Source organism: Panulirus ornatus, chromosome 21 (assembly GCF_036320965.1).
Source record: "Panulirus ornatus isolate Po-2019 chromosome 21, ASM3632096v1, whole genome shotgun sequence".
NCBI classification, from domain to species: Eukaryota; Metazoa; Arthropoda; class Malacostraca; order Decapoda; family Palinuridae; genus Panulirus; species Panulirus ornatus.
In genome coordinates this window covers 6680384-6693881 of record NC_092244.1, presented here as the reverse complement: position 1 = coordinate 6693881, position 13498 = coordinate 6680384, and the positions used below count along the sequence as shown (strand labels likewise).

General features: G+C 42.0%; 1 protein-coding gene across 4 annotated transcripts in view; it reads right to left on the bottom strand.

Annotated features, from left to right (window-relative positions):
• Positions 1 to 11024, bottom strand: part of Ipk1 (Inositol phosphate kinase 1) — a 100854-nt gene extending 89830 nt beyond the window's left edge. For 2 of the 4 annotated variants that reach the window (XM_071675616.1, XM_071675618.1), the window contains exons 1-3: positions 10326 to 10856; positions 8993 to 9156; positions 2408 to 2700 (exon numbers count right to left, since the gene is read on the bottom strand). In XM_071675616.1, the coding sequence (XP_071531717.1) occupies positions 2408 to 2698 (291 nt within the window). In that variant the 5' untranslated portion in view covers positions 2699 to 2700; positions 8993 to 9156; positions 10326 to 10856. Of the gene's footprint in view, positions 1 to 2407; positions 2701 to 3501; positions 3700 to 8992; positions 9157 to 10325; positions 10857 to 10941 lie in introns of those variants that run through there. The other 2 variants (XM_071675617.1, XM_071675619.1) reach the window with 2 other exon arrangements.
• Positions 11025 to 13498: the final 2474 nt, after the last annotated feature.

Below are 13498 nucleotides of genomic sequence, written 5' to 3'. Positions count from 1 at the left end.
CACATGTACATATTATACATTTCTGGCGCTACCCCGCCCCAGAGGAAACAGCATCGCTACCCTCTGCTTCAGCGAGGTAACGCCAGGAAAACAGACGAAAAAGGCCACATTCGTTCACACTCAGTTTCTAGCTGCCATGTGTAATGCACCGAAAGCACAGCTCACCTATCCACATCCAGGCCCCACAGACCTTTTCATGGTTTACCCCAGAGGCTTCACATGCCCTGGTTCAGTCCATTGACAGCACGTCGGCCCCAGGATACCACATCGTATATATTAGTATATTATTGGTATAATTTGTACTGTACATTGGGAACCTGATTTCCTCCCAGTTCAACACAAGGTGCCGAACCCTCATAACCAAGATGGTTTAAGTGTCCACCTTTACACTACTTAAAACACACCCTCACACGCTTCATGCACATATCTTCAACACTCTACTCATACTTCCCTGCTCATGGCCGCAAATGCATCACCAATCTCAACCACCCACTCTCGCTGTACCCTCCACCCACACTAGATTCCACCCGCGTTATACCTCCAACCACAAAGGGTGGGACTAAACGGGGATGCATCCGTCTACCATCACGTGTCTAGCGGAGTACCTCAAGGTTCAGTCCCAGGACCCATACGCTTCCATCTACATGAACGACCCGGAGACAAGACTCGCCAGCAGAATTCTTGAGATTTGCCGACGACACGAAATGAAGATATACAGGCAATCCAAAAGGAAGGCAGCGCTGCCTTAAGATTCAGAAGGATTTAGACGAACTGGTGGTGTTGACAGAGATGGCAGAAGGCTTTCAACGTACATAAGTGCAAAGAAATGCACTTTGATGCCAGTGAATGTAAACAGTGAGTGCGGAATGCTTAGTCAACCATAAACATAAGTTGTGGAAAAGAACCTTGAAGTGATTATCAACAATGACCTCAAATACGGTAAACAATGCTGAGCTGCATATATCAAGGCCAACAGGAGGCTAGGATTTACAGCCAGAAATATAAACTACAAAATGAAGGATACAGTTCTCATCCTTTAGCACGTCTTGGCTAGACATCAGTTGAATACGATGTTTACTTATATTCACCCAACGTCATCAGGGAAACCAAACCAATCCCTTTACTCAGAAAAAAATAAAAAATAAGCGTAGATTCTGAGTAATACCAAAGAAATATTCAAAATACAAAATAACTCCGACTAGAAAACATACGATAATTTTTTTTTTATCTTAGACCGACATTCACCTGACCAGAAATAATTGCAATACGGTGATGGGGAGACGTATTACCATTATGGGCAAACCTTTCATCACATGTTAGAGAGGTTGAGCTCCGGAATCACAGAAAAAGGCTATATTTAACCTCAAATCGAGGCCAGACAAATACTTCATCGATATCTGTTATCAGTAAATAAAATCCACTTTATCTCAAATTTCCATGGTAGCATCTCGACCCAATACCACATGATACTGTTCTTTCTGATCTTCCTGCCAGAAGTTAGCCAGAGGGAGAGCTGTCCTCTTTCTACCACTATCTCTATGCCACTGCAACAGATAACCTCGTTATCGACCCTCATATTCACCTTCCTCGCCACCAAGTCCACGAACAGAAAACAGAACCACGGTGACATGGCACAACTTTGACGCAAACCCCATCTTCACCGGGAACAACTCACCCTTCTCTCCTCCTACTCGCACAAACGCCTTATTCTTTTTGGTAAAAACTTCCCACTGCATACCGTAAATTTCCACGTACTACATATATTCGTGGTACCTTTCGTTAGGCCTCTCTGTTAATCCTAGGAAACGCTTCCTTCAGATATATATATATATATATATATATATATATATATATATATATATATATATATATATACATCAAAATACATACAACTCACCCATTTTCTTCAAAGCAAACATCTGGTCCACATTTATCATCTGCTCTCTTGAATCCCTATGCTCCTCGCAGGCGACACATATATGTACATAAGCAAATGGAGAAACACAAAGCAACAAGCTGACACACATACAAACACACACGTACAGAGCTACACACAAAGTGTCACTCTGGTATGAAGAGGTTATCAGGTTCAGGGTATCCGTATAATATATATACTCAACATCATACACGCCTCAACATTATCAACATTACATGAAATACCTATCAATTAGTTTCCCAGGGGACTGCATTGTAACCTCATTGCTGGTTCTCGGTTTCCCAGTAAACTATTGTTAGAAAAATCGTCATATCCTCCAGCTCTGACTAACCTAACAAACCACGTCGACTATTGTGTCCCTAGTGGGCTAATATATCATGGAGAAATAACTAAAAATAAATAGATATGAAATTCCTTTAAGAAATGGAGTCAAAGCACGTGTTTAACAACAAAGTTGGTTTGTTCACTCACCGAGCCAAGGAGTCTGAGGACGATGTGGTCCGCGCCTTCTCCACGGTATGCCAGGTTAAGCGGGGTCTCTCGTAGCACCGGTGGGTCCTGTTCGTAGGCCAGTCCCTCCGACCTCACCACCTGGGAAGAAGCCAGGGTGGTGGGGCCAACAGCTGTTGGTGTCCGTGGCCTCGGAGGCGATGATATGTCGCAGCGCACGTCACGAGGAGGCAAGGCACGCGTGGGTAGGGTTCGTGAGGGGCAGTGAGGTTGTACAGTGGGGACCGGCACGGGAGAGGCGGCCATCAGCATGTCTGGCAAGGGGAGGCAGGGTGTTTCCTCATTTACAGGTACTCGCGTATCACTCGCATTCTCATATCATAATCATAAACGGTTAACAACCGTGAAGTCACAATGATCGGAAGAAAAATGATGAAATATAATCATAATCGAAATGTTAAACTTGTCTCAAACACAAGGTAATGTAAAATGTTAAATTTCAAGACCTACGCTTTCTACATACAAACACACGTGGGACAAGGTCTGCTCGAGTGTAGAAAGCCCTTCCTATTCACTAAGGTAATCTAACATACATATACAGGTAGACATTAAGGCTTTCACATATATAAAAAAAACCCTAACTCATTACCATCAAGCGAGTAGACTCATAAAGACAGAAGCACACTTAAAACTTGCACTCGCAAAGTTTAAAAGTCTCCCCGTAACACACACACACACACACACATATACATATATATATATATATATATATATATATATATATATATATATATATATATATATATATATTCCACTATTCAAATAATATACATACCCCACGTGACACACTCCGAAAAAACCTTAAAACCGGTTGGAAAATACGAGCACACAATAAATTAGTGAAAAGAAATATTAGTTTAAAACAGAAAAGCTGTAGAACGTACAAAAGCATATAAATATGGCCAACGACAACAAAACTACAACGAATATGTAAGATACAAATATAATAAAACTAAAACTGTGAAGGTTGAAAAGCGTCGTACAGAACACGTTGTGGCAGCACAGGGAGGAGCAAGATTGGATCAATGCTCGCCAATGTCGAGCAGAAAAATTACCGGCGGTTTGAATGGTGGTGTGACAGGGCCAAATGCTCGACACTAAGACGAACGAGTACTCGAGGGGGAAAAGTAAACTTGGATTTTGCCAGTTGCCGCGCCTCGTAGCTCCTCAGAGTATACAGTGGCAAATTAATGAAGACGATAAAGGTCACTAGGTCTGATCTCCCACACGAACGCTACTAAAGGAAGGGCGCAGTGGTGCCACATGTTACCATATAACAAACGTGACTCTAACATATACCTTTGAAGTTATTCGATAATACAACTTACATACAAATTCTTTTTAAATAATTAGGTACAATGAATTTATCTAATATAACGGAGATTTGATTTTAAATGACCACTGTTACTATTTTAAGCACCATCGAAACGGTACTTATGCCATCTGTTTATGTATATAAATACTTTGGATGATCTTGTCGGAAAACTCACTTGTGGTATAAATAATTATATATGATAATATATTCGAATCTCTCATATTTCTAAATTATGAACTGTACCGTATCAAAGCTCAGAATAAACAATATATAAATATAACTTGTCAACTGCATTACGTTGCCGCCATGACGACATATCTGTTGCTAACTTCGAACACCACTGCCAACACCACTGCTTCACTTATCCCGTTCTTGCTAAGTCAAGATACTAAGAGTGAATGTATGACGAGATAATGTATTGGAAACGTCATCGTCAAGAGTTCTAATGAATACTGACACGAAAGCGAGAAAATTCCGGCCAAATTAATGACTATTTCAGCCTAAGTGACAACTGCTTGTGGCTAGGCAGGTACGATGTGTGACGTCAGAGTTACATCAAACCTTCCAATCTTGGAGGTGATGCACATACCATCACTTCCCGGAACGTGAAAGACAACGTAACATTCTTATACCCTAAGGAATTCTGCAACAATCAACTGATCACATTACCCATCACTGCAGCAGCTGTCATGTCTTTTAGTTACTACAATTAGTTACTATTGCCAGTGGAACAATCTAAAAAGAACTACAACATTTTACAACCGATACAACACTTCAGTTTACAATACAACTACTACAAATGTATCATTTAAATGTTTGTTATTCTAAACTCATCTGTTTGCTTGAAACAGTCAAATACATTTTGATTGTCAAAGTGTATGAAGCTCAAATGTTCGAATCACGGCGATTCATTTATTGCCGTGAACAGAACGGTACAAGCCTGACTGACGAACGATATACGGAGATGTTCCAGTGCTTTTTTGAGGGGGAACAGGGAGAAGTGGGTAGTCAAATCTGAATGTAAGAGTTAAGGATTCCGGTGCTGGCGGTTACGTCGTTCAGAGCAGAGTGGTTCATAACCCAGCGAGAGGTATCGGGGTTTCTGAGCCGGTTATTCAGACTATCACCTTATTCTATCCAGTTGATATGAGAGAGAGAGAGAGAGAGAGAGAGAGAGAGAGAGAGAGAGAGAGAGAGAGAGAGAGAGAGAGAGAGAGAGCTGCAAACATAGTCTGTGACAATTTTCACGGCTTCTATCTTATCTATCTATCTATCTATCTATCGTGCTTTTGATATTCATCTACAGGAAAACGACATCAAATCCTGCCACGACAAACGAGCTACTCCGACCCCCAGAGGTATTCTCAACTGTTTACACCATGACGTCATCAAGTGTAAGGTGACGTCACAGACAGATGACCTTGTCCGGGAAGGCCAGACGGTTGGCCCAGTGTTGCTTCAAGGTCGTGCGACTCGCCTCCCTGCCATGTCGATTGGTATGCATGAAGTCATGGATATATACATATATGGGTAATTCTGTCGTTACTAGTGTGATTACTATGTGATTACTACATGTAATTACTAGTCGTGTGTTACAGGGGTAGAGTTTTACATTCGTGTTCCCCCGTCTCTTGATAATGTATATATAACGTCTCTTAACCATATGTATACACATACATGCATCCCAGCTTTCTTTAGGTACTCATTCATCGACCAGCTCCAAAACGGAGGATGAACAGATAGGTCGGTTGCAAAGTTAACATGCCACTGCACAACAGAAAGATATATATATATATATATATATATATATATATATATATATATATATATATATATATATATATATATATATAGAGAGAGAGAGAGAGAGAGAGAGAGAGAAAGAGAGTCAACAATCATTATATCTCATCAAGCTAGCCACCTGCCCACTCCCCTCGCCTGTAAACACTGATAAAGTACTTACACAATATTCATTCTTGCCAGGCTCACCTGTGCCTCCCCCATCTGGTTCTTCCACCCTACCCACCCATCATACAACAAGGCCTGCTGGAAAAAAGGTGGCACTAAACATAGGCTACTGGTTCTTCTGACCCACTTCAACCATCACTTGGACCTCATCTGACAATGAGGGTAGGAGCAACTGCACCATTATTATCACCATCACCCCCTGCCTCCTGAGATCCCTCGTCCCCAAGCTGCAGTTCTATACCAAAACCGTATCTCAAGCCCATCCAAGCTAGTGCAACAGCCTCGTATGAACTACTGTGAACTTCATCAAAAATCATCATAATACCAACACAGTATTTACGAAAAGAATGTTATGTTGAACCCTCTTCGAATAAAACCGGTGTCAATATTGTGTATCTTATCTATATTCCCAGCCAATAGACTGGGAATTACTTAGTGTGTGTGTGTGTGTGTGTGTGTGTGTGTGTGTGTGTGTGTGTGTGTGACAAGAGCCCCTGCCAGGCTAGACGTGATGAATCTTTACACACACACACACACACACACACACACACACACACACACACACACACACACACACACACAGAATTTGTCCACCATGGAAGAGAGAAAGGTGAGGGGCGACCTGTCCAACTCAGTGTTTCAACTAGAATGATCATGAAGACAAGAGAACAGTGCCTCGAGAGATGTAGGGATAGAACAACCAAAAGACATAACATGAAATCAAACAAGAAATAGGTTAAAAAAAAAAAAGATGGAAAGATGTACTTTTATAGCGCACGAGTGGTAGATGAATGGGGGAGAAAAAAGAAAGAACGATGTTATAAAAATAGACAGTATTACGAAAGATTAAAAGACTGTATGACAGTAGAGAATTTTTAAGAGATGGGGGCCCTCACGAGGGTAATTCTCCCTCCTAGCACAGCACAAATACGTAGAAATAGGAAGTTAAACTCCCTATAGATGCTTTTTCGTACTAAAGAATGACCATTCACGTAAAGTAAAAAAAAAAAAAATGAAATTGACCGAAAAATTCATCATTAACAATCACAAAAATTTTACAGCATGCTTACAGTTCAGTAATGGAACATCATTTTAAAATTTCATTACCAGAATATCTATTATGTATGTATATACCAAAAACTGACAAAAAAAAAAGATAATCACTTATAATTACATAGTTCAAATATGAAATAATACATGTTAGCGTCTTAAGGAATTCTTGTAAAATTTAGGTCTTGAGAAAATGAATTCTGTGGAGGTGAAGAATGCATCTATTTTCCCCCATTTACCACGTAAGTCAATATAAAAAGTTAGACTTTCTACAGTTGTGTGTTACTAAAATAAACCTGACCCATTTTACATTTTAATGGAGTGACATGTAAATCTCACGCTAACATATATGAAAGAATCCATGGAAATATTCAGATATGCAGAGGAGATACGTGAGGAAAGTACGCAATGCAGAGCTTAAAATAAGATATATCTATTCATAGATCTATGTGAAAGATAAGCCTTATCAAGCCTACACACAAACTAGGAAAAAAATTATACATCTTTCTCCCCGCTACATTTCCTCTGATGAAAATAGAAAAAATGCAAGAGTTTCACCACATGTACTTGACAGCCTAGTCTCTCCAATATGCATTGGTCTGAATAATAAAAATCAAATTGTTATATATCAAAGTGTACTTCAATTTTTTTTTTATATTTTCTGTATATATATATTTCAAAATTCATTTGTTAAGTTTCACGGGCAGTAACCTATGAAAAAGGTCACTTACTATATATATATATATATATATATATATATATATATATATATATATATATATATATATATATATATATATATAACTTACATTGCAATGATAATACAATGTGTGGTGAAGTATGGATAATTTTTAAAAATACTTTTCATACAAATAATTTAGCTTTATGGTAAGAGAAATATTTAAGAAGAAAAAATGTAGGACATATATGTTTTCACCGCCACGTAAACTCTGGCAGCGAACCATAAAGTCTTGGGAAAAGTTCGCCCTACTTAATTTTCTCTCTCCAGCCTGTCGGATAATCCAGGAAGCTAATGAAATTGTGGAGGAAAACTGACGTACTGCAAATACTGAAGAGGAGGGAGCGAGGGAAGGGGGGAGTGGTTGAAAGGAGGGCAAAAAATGGCATTGATTAAAAATGGGAAGACCAAGGGTCTGAGTGCCGCCGTACGGCCACAATATTTTTGCCCATCCACCATTGACATATCTTTAGAAAATGTAAATAAACCGCATACTATACTATCAACAATATCTATGGTGGAGTCTCTCGGACCATTGAGAATTTAAGAATTTATCATAATCACATAATCTAGATAACAAGTCAAGAGCCCGCTAGGTCTGGAAATCATAAAAGCAATGATGATTTAAGGAAAGACGGATCTCCTAATCTTCATAACCCCCCAGGCTATCAGAGTCTGGGATAATTTGAAGAAAGGCGAATCCTCGCATTTTCATAGCCTTTTCCACCACCCACGCTACTGAGCCCTGGGGTAATGTATATTGTATTTTCGTATTATCAGGACCTTCGAATTATAGGGTCCTGGCCATCCTTAAATATGTTGCTGATTATGATTATAACAAGCAAACCAAACCCTTGGAGAGCTAACTGTCGGTTCGAATGTCGGAATATTTTCCCACTAATGTAAAACTAAAGTCATTCTAAAAATAATAAGAAATCCTAAAACATCTCAAATAATATACGGTCTGAAAAGAATATGCCGAACAGGATTCAGTGAATCATATTTGTATATATACATTTCTCAGGGTGAATGTGAGATCTAATGTAATTTCAAAATAGTTAGTGTACAAACGTCTAAATTTCCACACGTTTTCTGTATCACTGTTACATGTCAGGAGGAGGGACTGTAGCTAAACGTTTCTTCATGACTCGATACTTTTCAAATCTCAAGCAGCAGTTCCACAGCGAGATTTGCTGTGGCTAAAACCACCTGACTATATCTAGCAATCTTCTTCGATTCTCTATCGGTTTTTCGCACCCGCACAAAATGGCTTTTTCTCGCGTTTCTCGGCACAAATTCAGCATCATCTCTTGACGTTTCTGGAACCTCACTCCCCTCTGAACGGGAATAATTTTACTCTACGTACACCCAACCTACCCGAGACAACGATGTACTACTGTACGGAACATCAGTGCATTTGTGATTAAGTGTGTGAGGTTAGAATAACAGACATGCACAGAATTATGGACCTTACCAGATATGAGAGCAGAGCAGAGCAGGGCCGACCTTGCAACAATTGATCCCAGGTTAGCGACCACGGAAGGCGGGAACTGACGTCACTGACGTCCTTGGGGCCCACACAAATATCAGGACAAAACAATTTCATCCTTTGACGAACATCCTTTACGCCACAGAGCTCTGTAGAGAGACCCAGTTTTTTGTCATAAAACATCATTTAAATACATAAAAAAGTAATTCACCAAATATTTTTGCGTAGCGGGGGAACGATAAACTGACGTTACATTTATTTTTTTCTACTTCACGTACACTAGTCAAATTCCTGAGTGCACTTTAACAGCCTGCACTCATGTTTAAGTCTTTCGTTTTCCTTAAATAAATTATAAACTACAAAGGTCAGACACAAAATGGTGACTATGTATGATCTCAGAATTATCTAGAACAAATGACGACAGCATTTCATTTTTTTTTTCAAATTTGTGATTCCAAAATAAGTTGTGGGTCTTAATGTCTCCGAGTCATAGCCTAATGCCGCAAAGAACCAACCATAAATAATTTTCTGCTTTCTGTTGAATTAGTGAATTTCTTTTATTCTTTATCATTGTATTTCTGTAAGTCTGATGTATTGGATTTTTTTTTTCTTTTTTAAGGTGAAGTTCCACCACGATATTTTCTGGGGGCTTTAACTTTTAACTCTTTCTCATAATATCCATTTCTCTGCTTTTCATCAAACCGTCAATTATCAAAAAATACCAATAATTAATGATTAAAACACTAAAGGAGATGAATTCAGAAATATGACGTCAGAGGACATTATCAAATACCTCTGACTCATGGCTCAGTCATGAACACTTACAAGCTTAAGTGTGAGGCGGAAACTAAGCTTCTGTGTATGGAAGATTCTAAGCTTTAGAGTGAGGCAGATACCAAGTTTACGTGTGAGGCGGAGAACAAGCTTAAGTGTGAGGCAGAGACCAAGCTTAAGTATGAGGCATATACCAAGCTTAAGTATGAGGCAAATACCAAGCTTAAGTATGAGGTATATACCAAGCTTAAGTATGAGGCATATACCAAACTTAAGTATGAGGCATATACCAAGCTTAAGTATGAGGCAAATACCAAGCTTAAGTATGAGGTATATACCAAGCTTAAGTATGAGGCATATACCAAACTTAAGTATGAGGCATATACCAAACTTAAGTATGAGGCAAATACCAAGCTTAAGTATGAGGCAAATACCAAGCTTAAGCGTGAGCAAGATCTGTTTCCCCTAGATAGACCCCTTACCTGAGGCTGTTGCTTTCTGCTACCCGCACTAGCCCAACAGCTGGCCATGGTGACCAACTTACCTGGAGTCGACGGCGCCCGCCGTATGCGATCCTGCAGACCTCCCTCACACCTCCGGGCGGGGCTGTGAGCCTCACAACTTGGCCGATGAGGGAGTCAGCGTCTTCGTCAGCCTGCGGAGCAGGTCTTAGGTTTGGTTTCCCCAGGGGTGAGAGACAGGCGGGGTGGTGGCAGGGGTCTTGCCTTCGTCAGGAAGGGGGCGCCGGGGGTCTTGCCTTCGTCAGGATGGGGGCGCCGGGGGCGTTGCCTTCGTCAGGATGGGGGCGCCGGGGGTCTTGCCTTCGTCAGGAAGGGGCCGCCAGGGGTCTTCACCTTCGTCAGGAAGGGGGCGCCGGGGGTCTTGCCTTCGTCAGGAAGAGGACGCCGGGGGCCTTGCCTTCGTCAGGAGACAGGTGATGGAGACACCCTCATCCTCCTCCTGGGCGAAGGCGAGCAAGGTTTAATCAACTGGTCAGTCCCGAACTACTGTGGGGCAGAGGACGAGTGGGGCTAAATGTGCACAGTGTCTAGGGAGACGACCATCATCCCTATACGCGAAACACACACAACACACACACACACACACACACACACACACACACACACACACACACACTACACACACACACATACACATACTTGCGTATGCATAAAGCAATTGCTAAGGCACCGACGCCAAGCCCTGACGGGGGGGTGGGGTGGGGGTAAAGAAAGGTCAGGAGAGAGAGAGAGAGAGAGAGAGAGAGAGAGAGAGAGAGAGAGAGAGAGAGAGAGAGAGAGAGAGAGAGAGAGAGAGGAGACGAGGGTCGGTTACAGGGAAGAAGTGAGGGAGTCTGGCGTTGCCAAGGAGTGCCGGCTCCCCGCGGTGCCTCCACAGGTGCCAACTACACAACAGAACAAAGACAGAGGCACCTCTTCCCCCCCACCTCCCTCTCCTTCACACCCCTCACTGCCCTCCCCATCTCCCTCCCCACCGACCGACCGTCAGCTGATTGGGGAGGAGGAGGAGGAGGGGGAGGGGGTAAGAGGACGAGGAGGGGGGTTCAGGGAAGTGAAATTATCTCCCCCTCCCTCTACTGTAACACACCCCGTTTTTTTTATTTCTTTATTTCCTCCTCTCTTCTACTACCCCACTCCCACCCCCTTCCCCCGGCCAGGAGCCCAAACGTTATTATTTCCGTGAGAGTTATCAAAAAATGCCGTACAGAAGCGAAGAGAAATAACGACAATAATTCAGGCCAGTTTAAAAGGCCTGCGTTTTGACGTTAACAAACACCAGCTGTGGCCAGGACGACAACAGCTGGTGACGTTCCTGCCGGGCGTCAGGTACGAGCCTGATGCACGACGGTATAACCCTTGGGTGAGAAGGTCAAGTTTCTCGAGCTGACCGTGAAAGGTCAGGTGAAAAAGGCCATATGCCATCATACCCAAGGGCCGTACCGTCGTGCTCAAGGGTTATGCATTCGGTGTGGAAAATTTGCCCACATTCCATATTCACTTCCAGAACGCAACGGTGGCAGGTCAACAATCTTCATCCACGTGTATTCCCATATGTCCACGGGGAAATGGAACACGGTAAGTTCCCAAGTGCACTTTCGTGTAATAATCACATCATTAGGAGAGATACAAGACAAAAATATAAGAGTCATTTGATATACAACGAACAGACATTTGGTAAACAAGTTTACCAAATGGCGTCCACGCTACGTCTCTTCGTTGTATATCAACCTGACCATCATATTTCTCTCTTGTATCTCTCCTGATGATGTGATTATTACACGAAAGTGCACTTGGGAACTTACCGCGTTTCATTTCACCGTGGACATATAGGAATATACTTGATCACGCGCTCAATTGTGATCTTTTCCAATATATATATATATATATATATATATATATATATATATATATATATATATATATATATATATATATATATATATATACACACACAGACACAACATAATGGATTTCATCATAGAGAGAATTGCATAACAACGGAAATAGCTTCGCATCCTGGCATCCTGAGGACAAAGGGGATGAATTTATTTACAGATGTGTTTAGTTAAAGATCTCGGGTCGTGGAATGTTCTAGAAGCCCCGAGACGCGCCCTTGGCCAGAGGGTGGGATGTATGTGTGTGTGTGTGTGTGTGTGTGTGTGTGTGTGTGTGTGTCTGGGTGGGGTTGGGGTGGGGCAGGGAAGAAGAGTACTAACTGAACCTGGGGTGTCACGTGCACATCACAGGGTAAGGGAGATGGTCTTGCGGTTGCCAACCACCCTCTCCTCCTTACACACACACACACACACACACACACACACACACACACACACACACACACACACACACACACACAACACACACACACTGAGCACACGAGAGTGGCCAATCTTAAAAGACAATCCAAAACTTTTCCATTAACTTACCATACAATCTAACTGTCGGTCAGAGGGAAGGTGAACAGCTTCAGGGACTTAGAACTAAAGAAGTGTTGAGACTGAAGTAGAAGGAGACGTAGAAATACGCGAGGAACATGAGTAAGAAGATCAGGAACGGTTGCAAACTGGAGGACAACTACAGACCCGACACTGAGGAGATGGGGTTCGGGTAGAGGTCTTGGAAAACCATCATGATTTAGCCAAAAGAGACATCAGTCGAGCATAGATACGACTTGACTCAACCGCTCTTGATGAGATCTCTCCACATGTGTCGAGGGAATGTGTGGATGCACTCGCCTAGCAGGTTGAAATATTGTTCAGTGTGTCACTAGTGGGGAGGAATGAGTGCCAAGGAAGAGCCAGTAGCCCAAATGTTGGACCCATCTATAAAACAGGACGTCCAGAAATTGCACTGAACGAGAGAGAGAGAGACCTTTCGTTCTCGCGAGTGTGGTATGTAAGACACTGGAAAAGATAATCATAAAGCAAATGGATGACTATTTCCAAAGGAGGGGGGGGATATCAGCCGTCTAAGACAGAGTAAACTCTATTTCAAGCAAAAGAGATAATTGGCTAGACTGTATGTTTCAGGGGTGCCAGAGAGCATTTGACGCAGCCACACTGGAGGTTAGTTGAGCAGTCGGATCTTCGAGAAGGAATAGCAGAGATAGATCACCTTACTGGGAGGGAACAAATTCCACAAGTCGGAGGAGAATTCTTAAAACGGGCCGAGATCTCGAGTGGCGTGCCACAGGGCT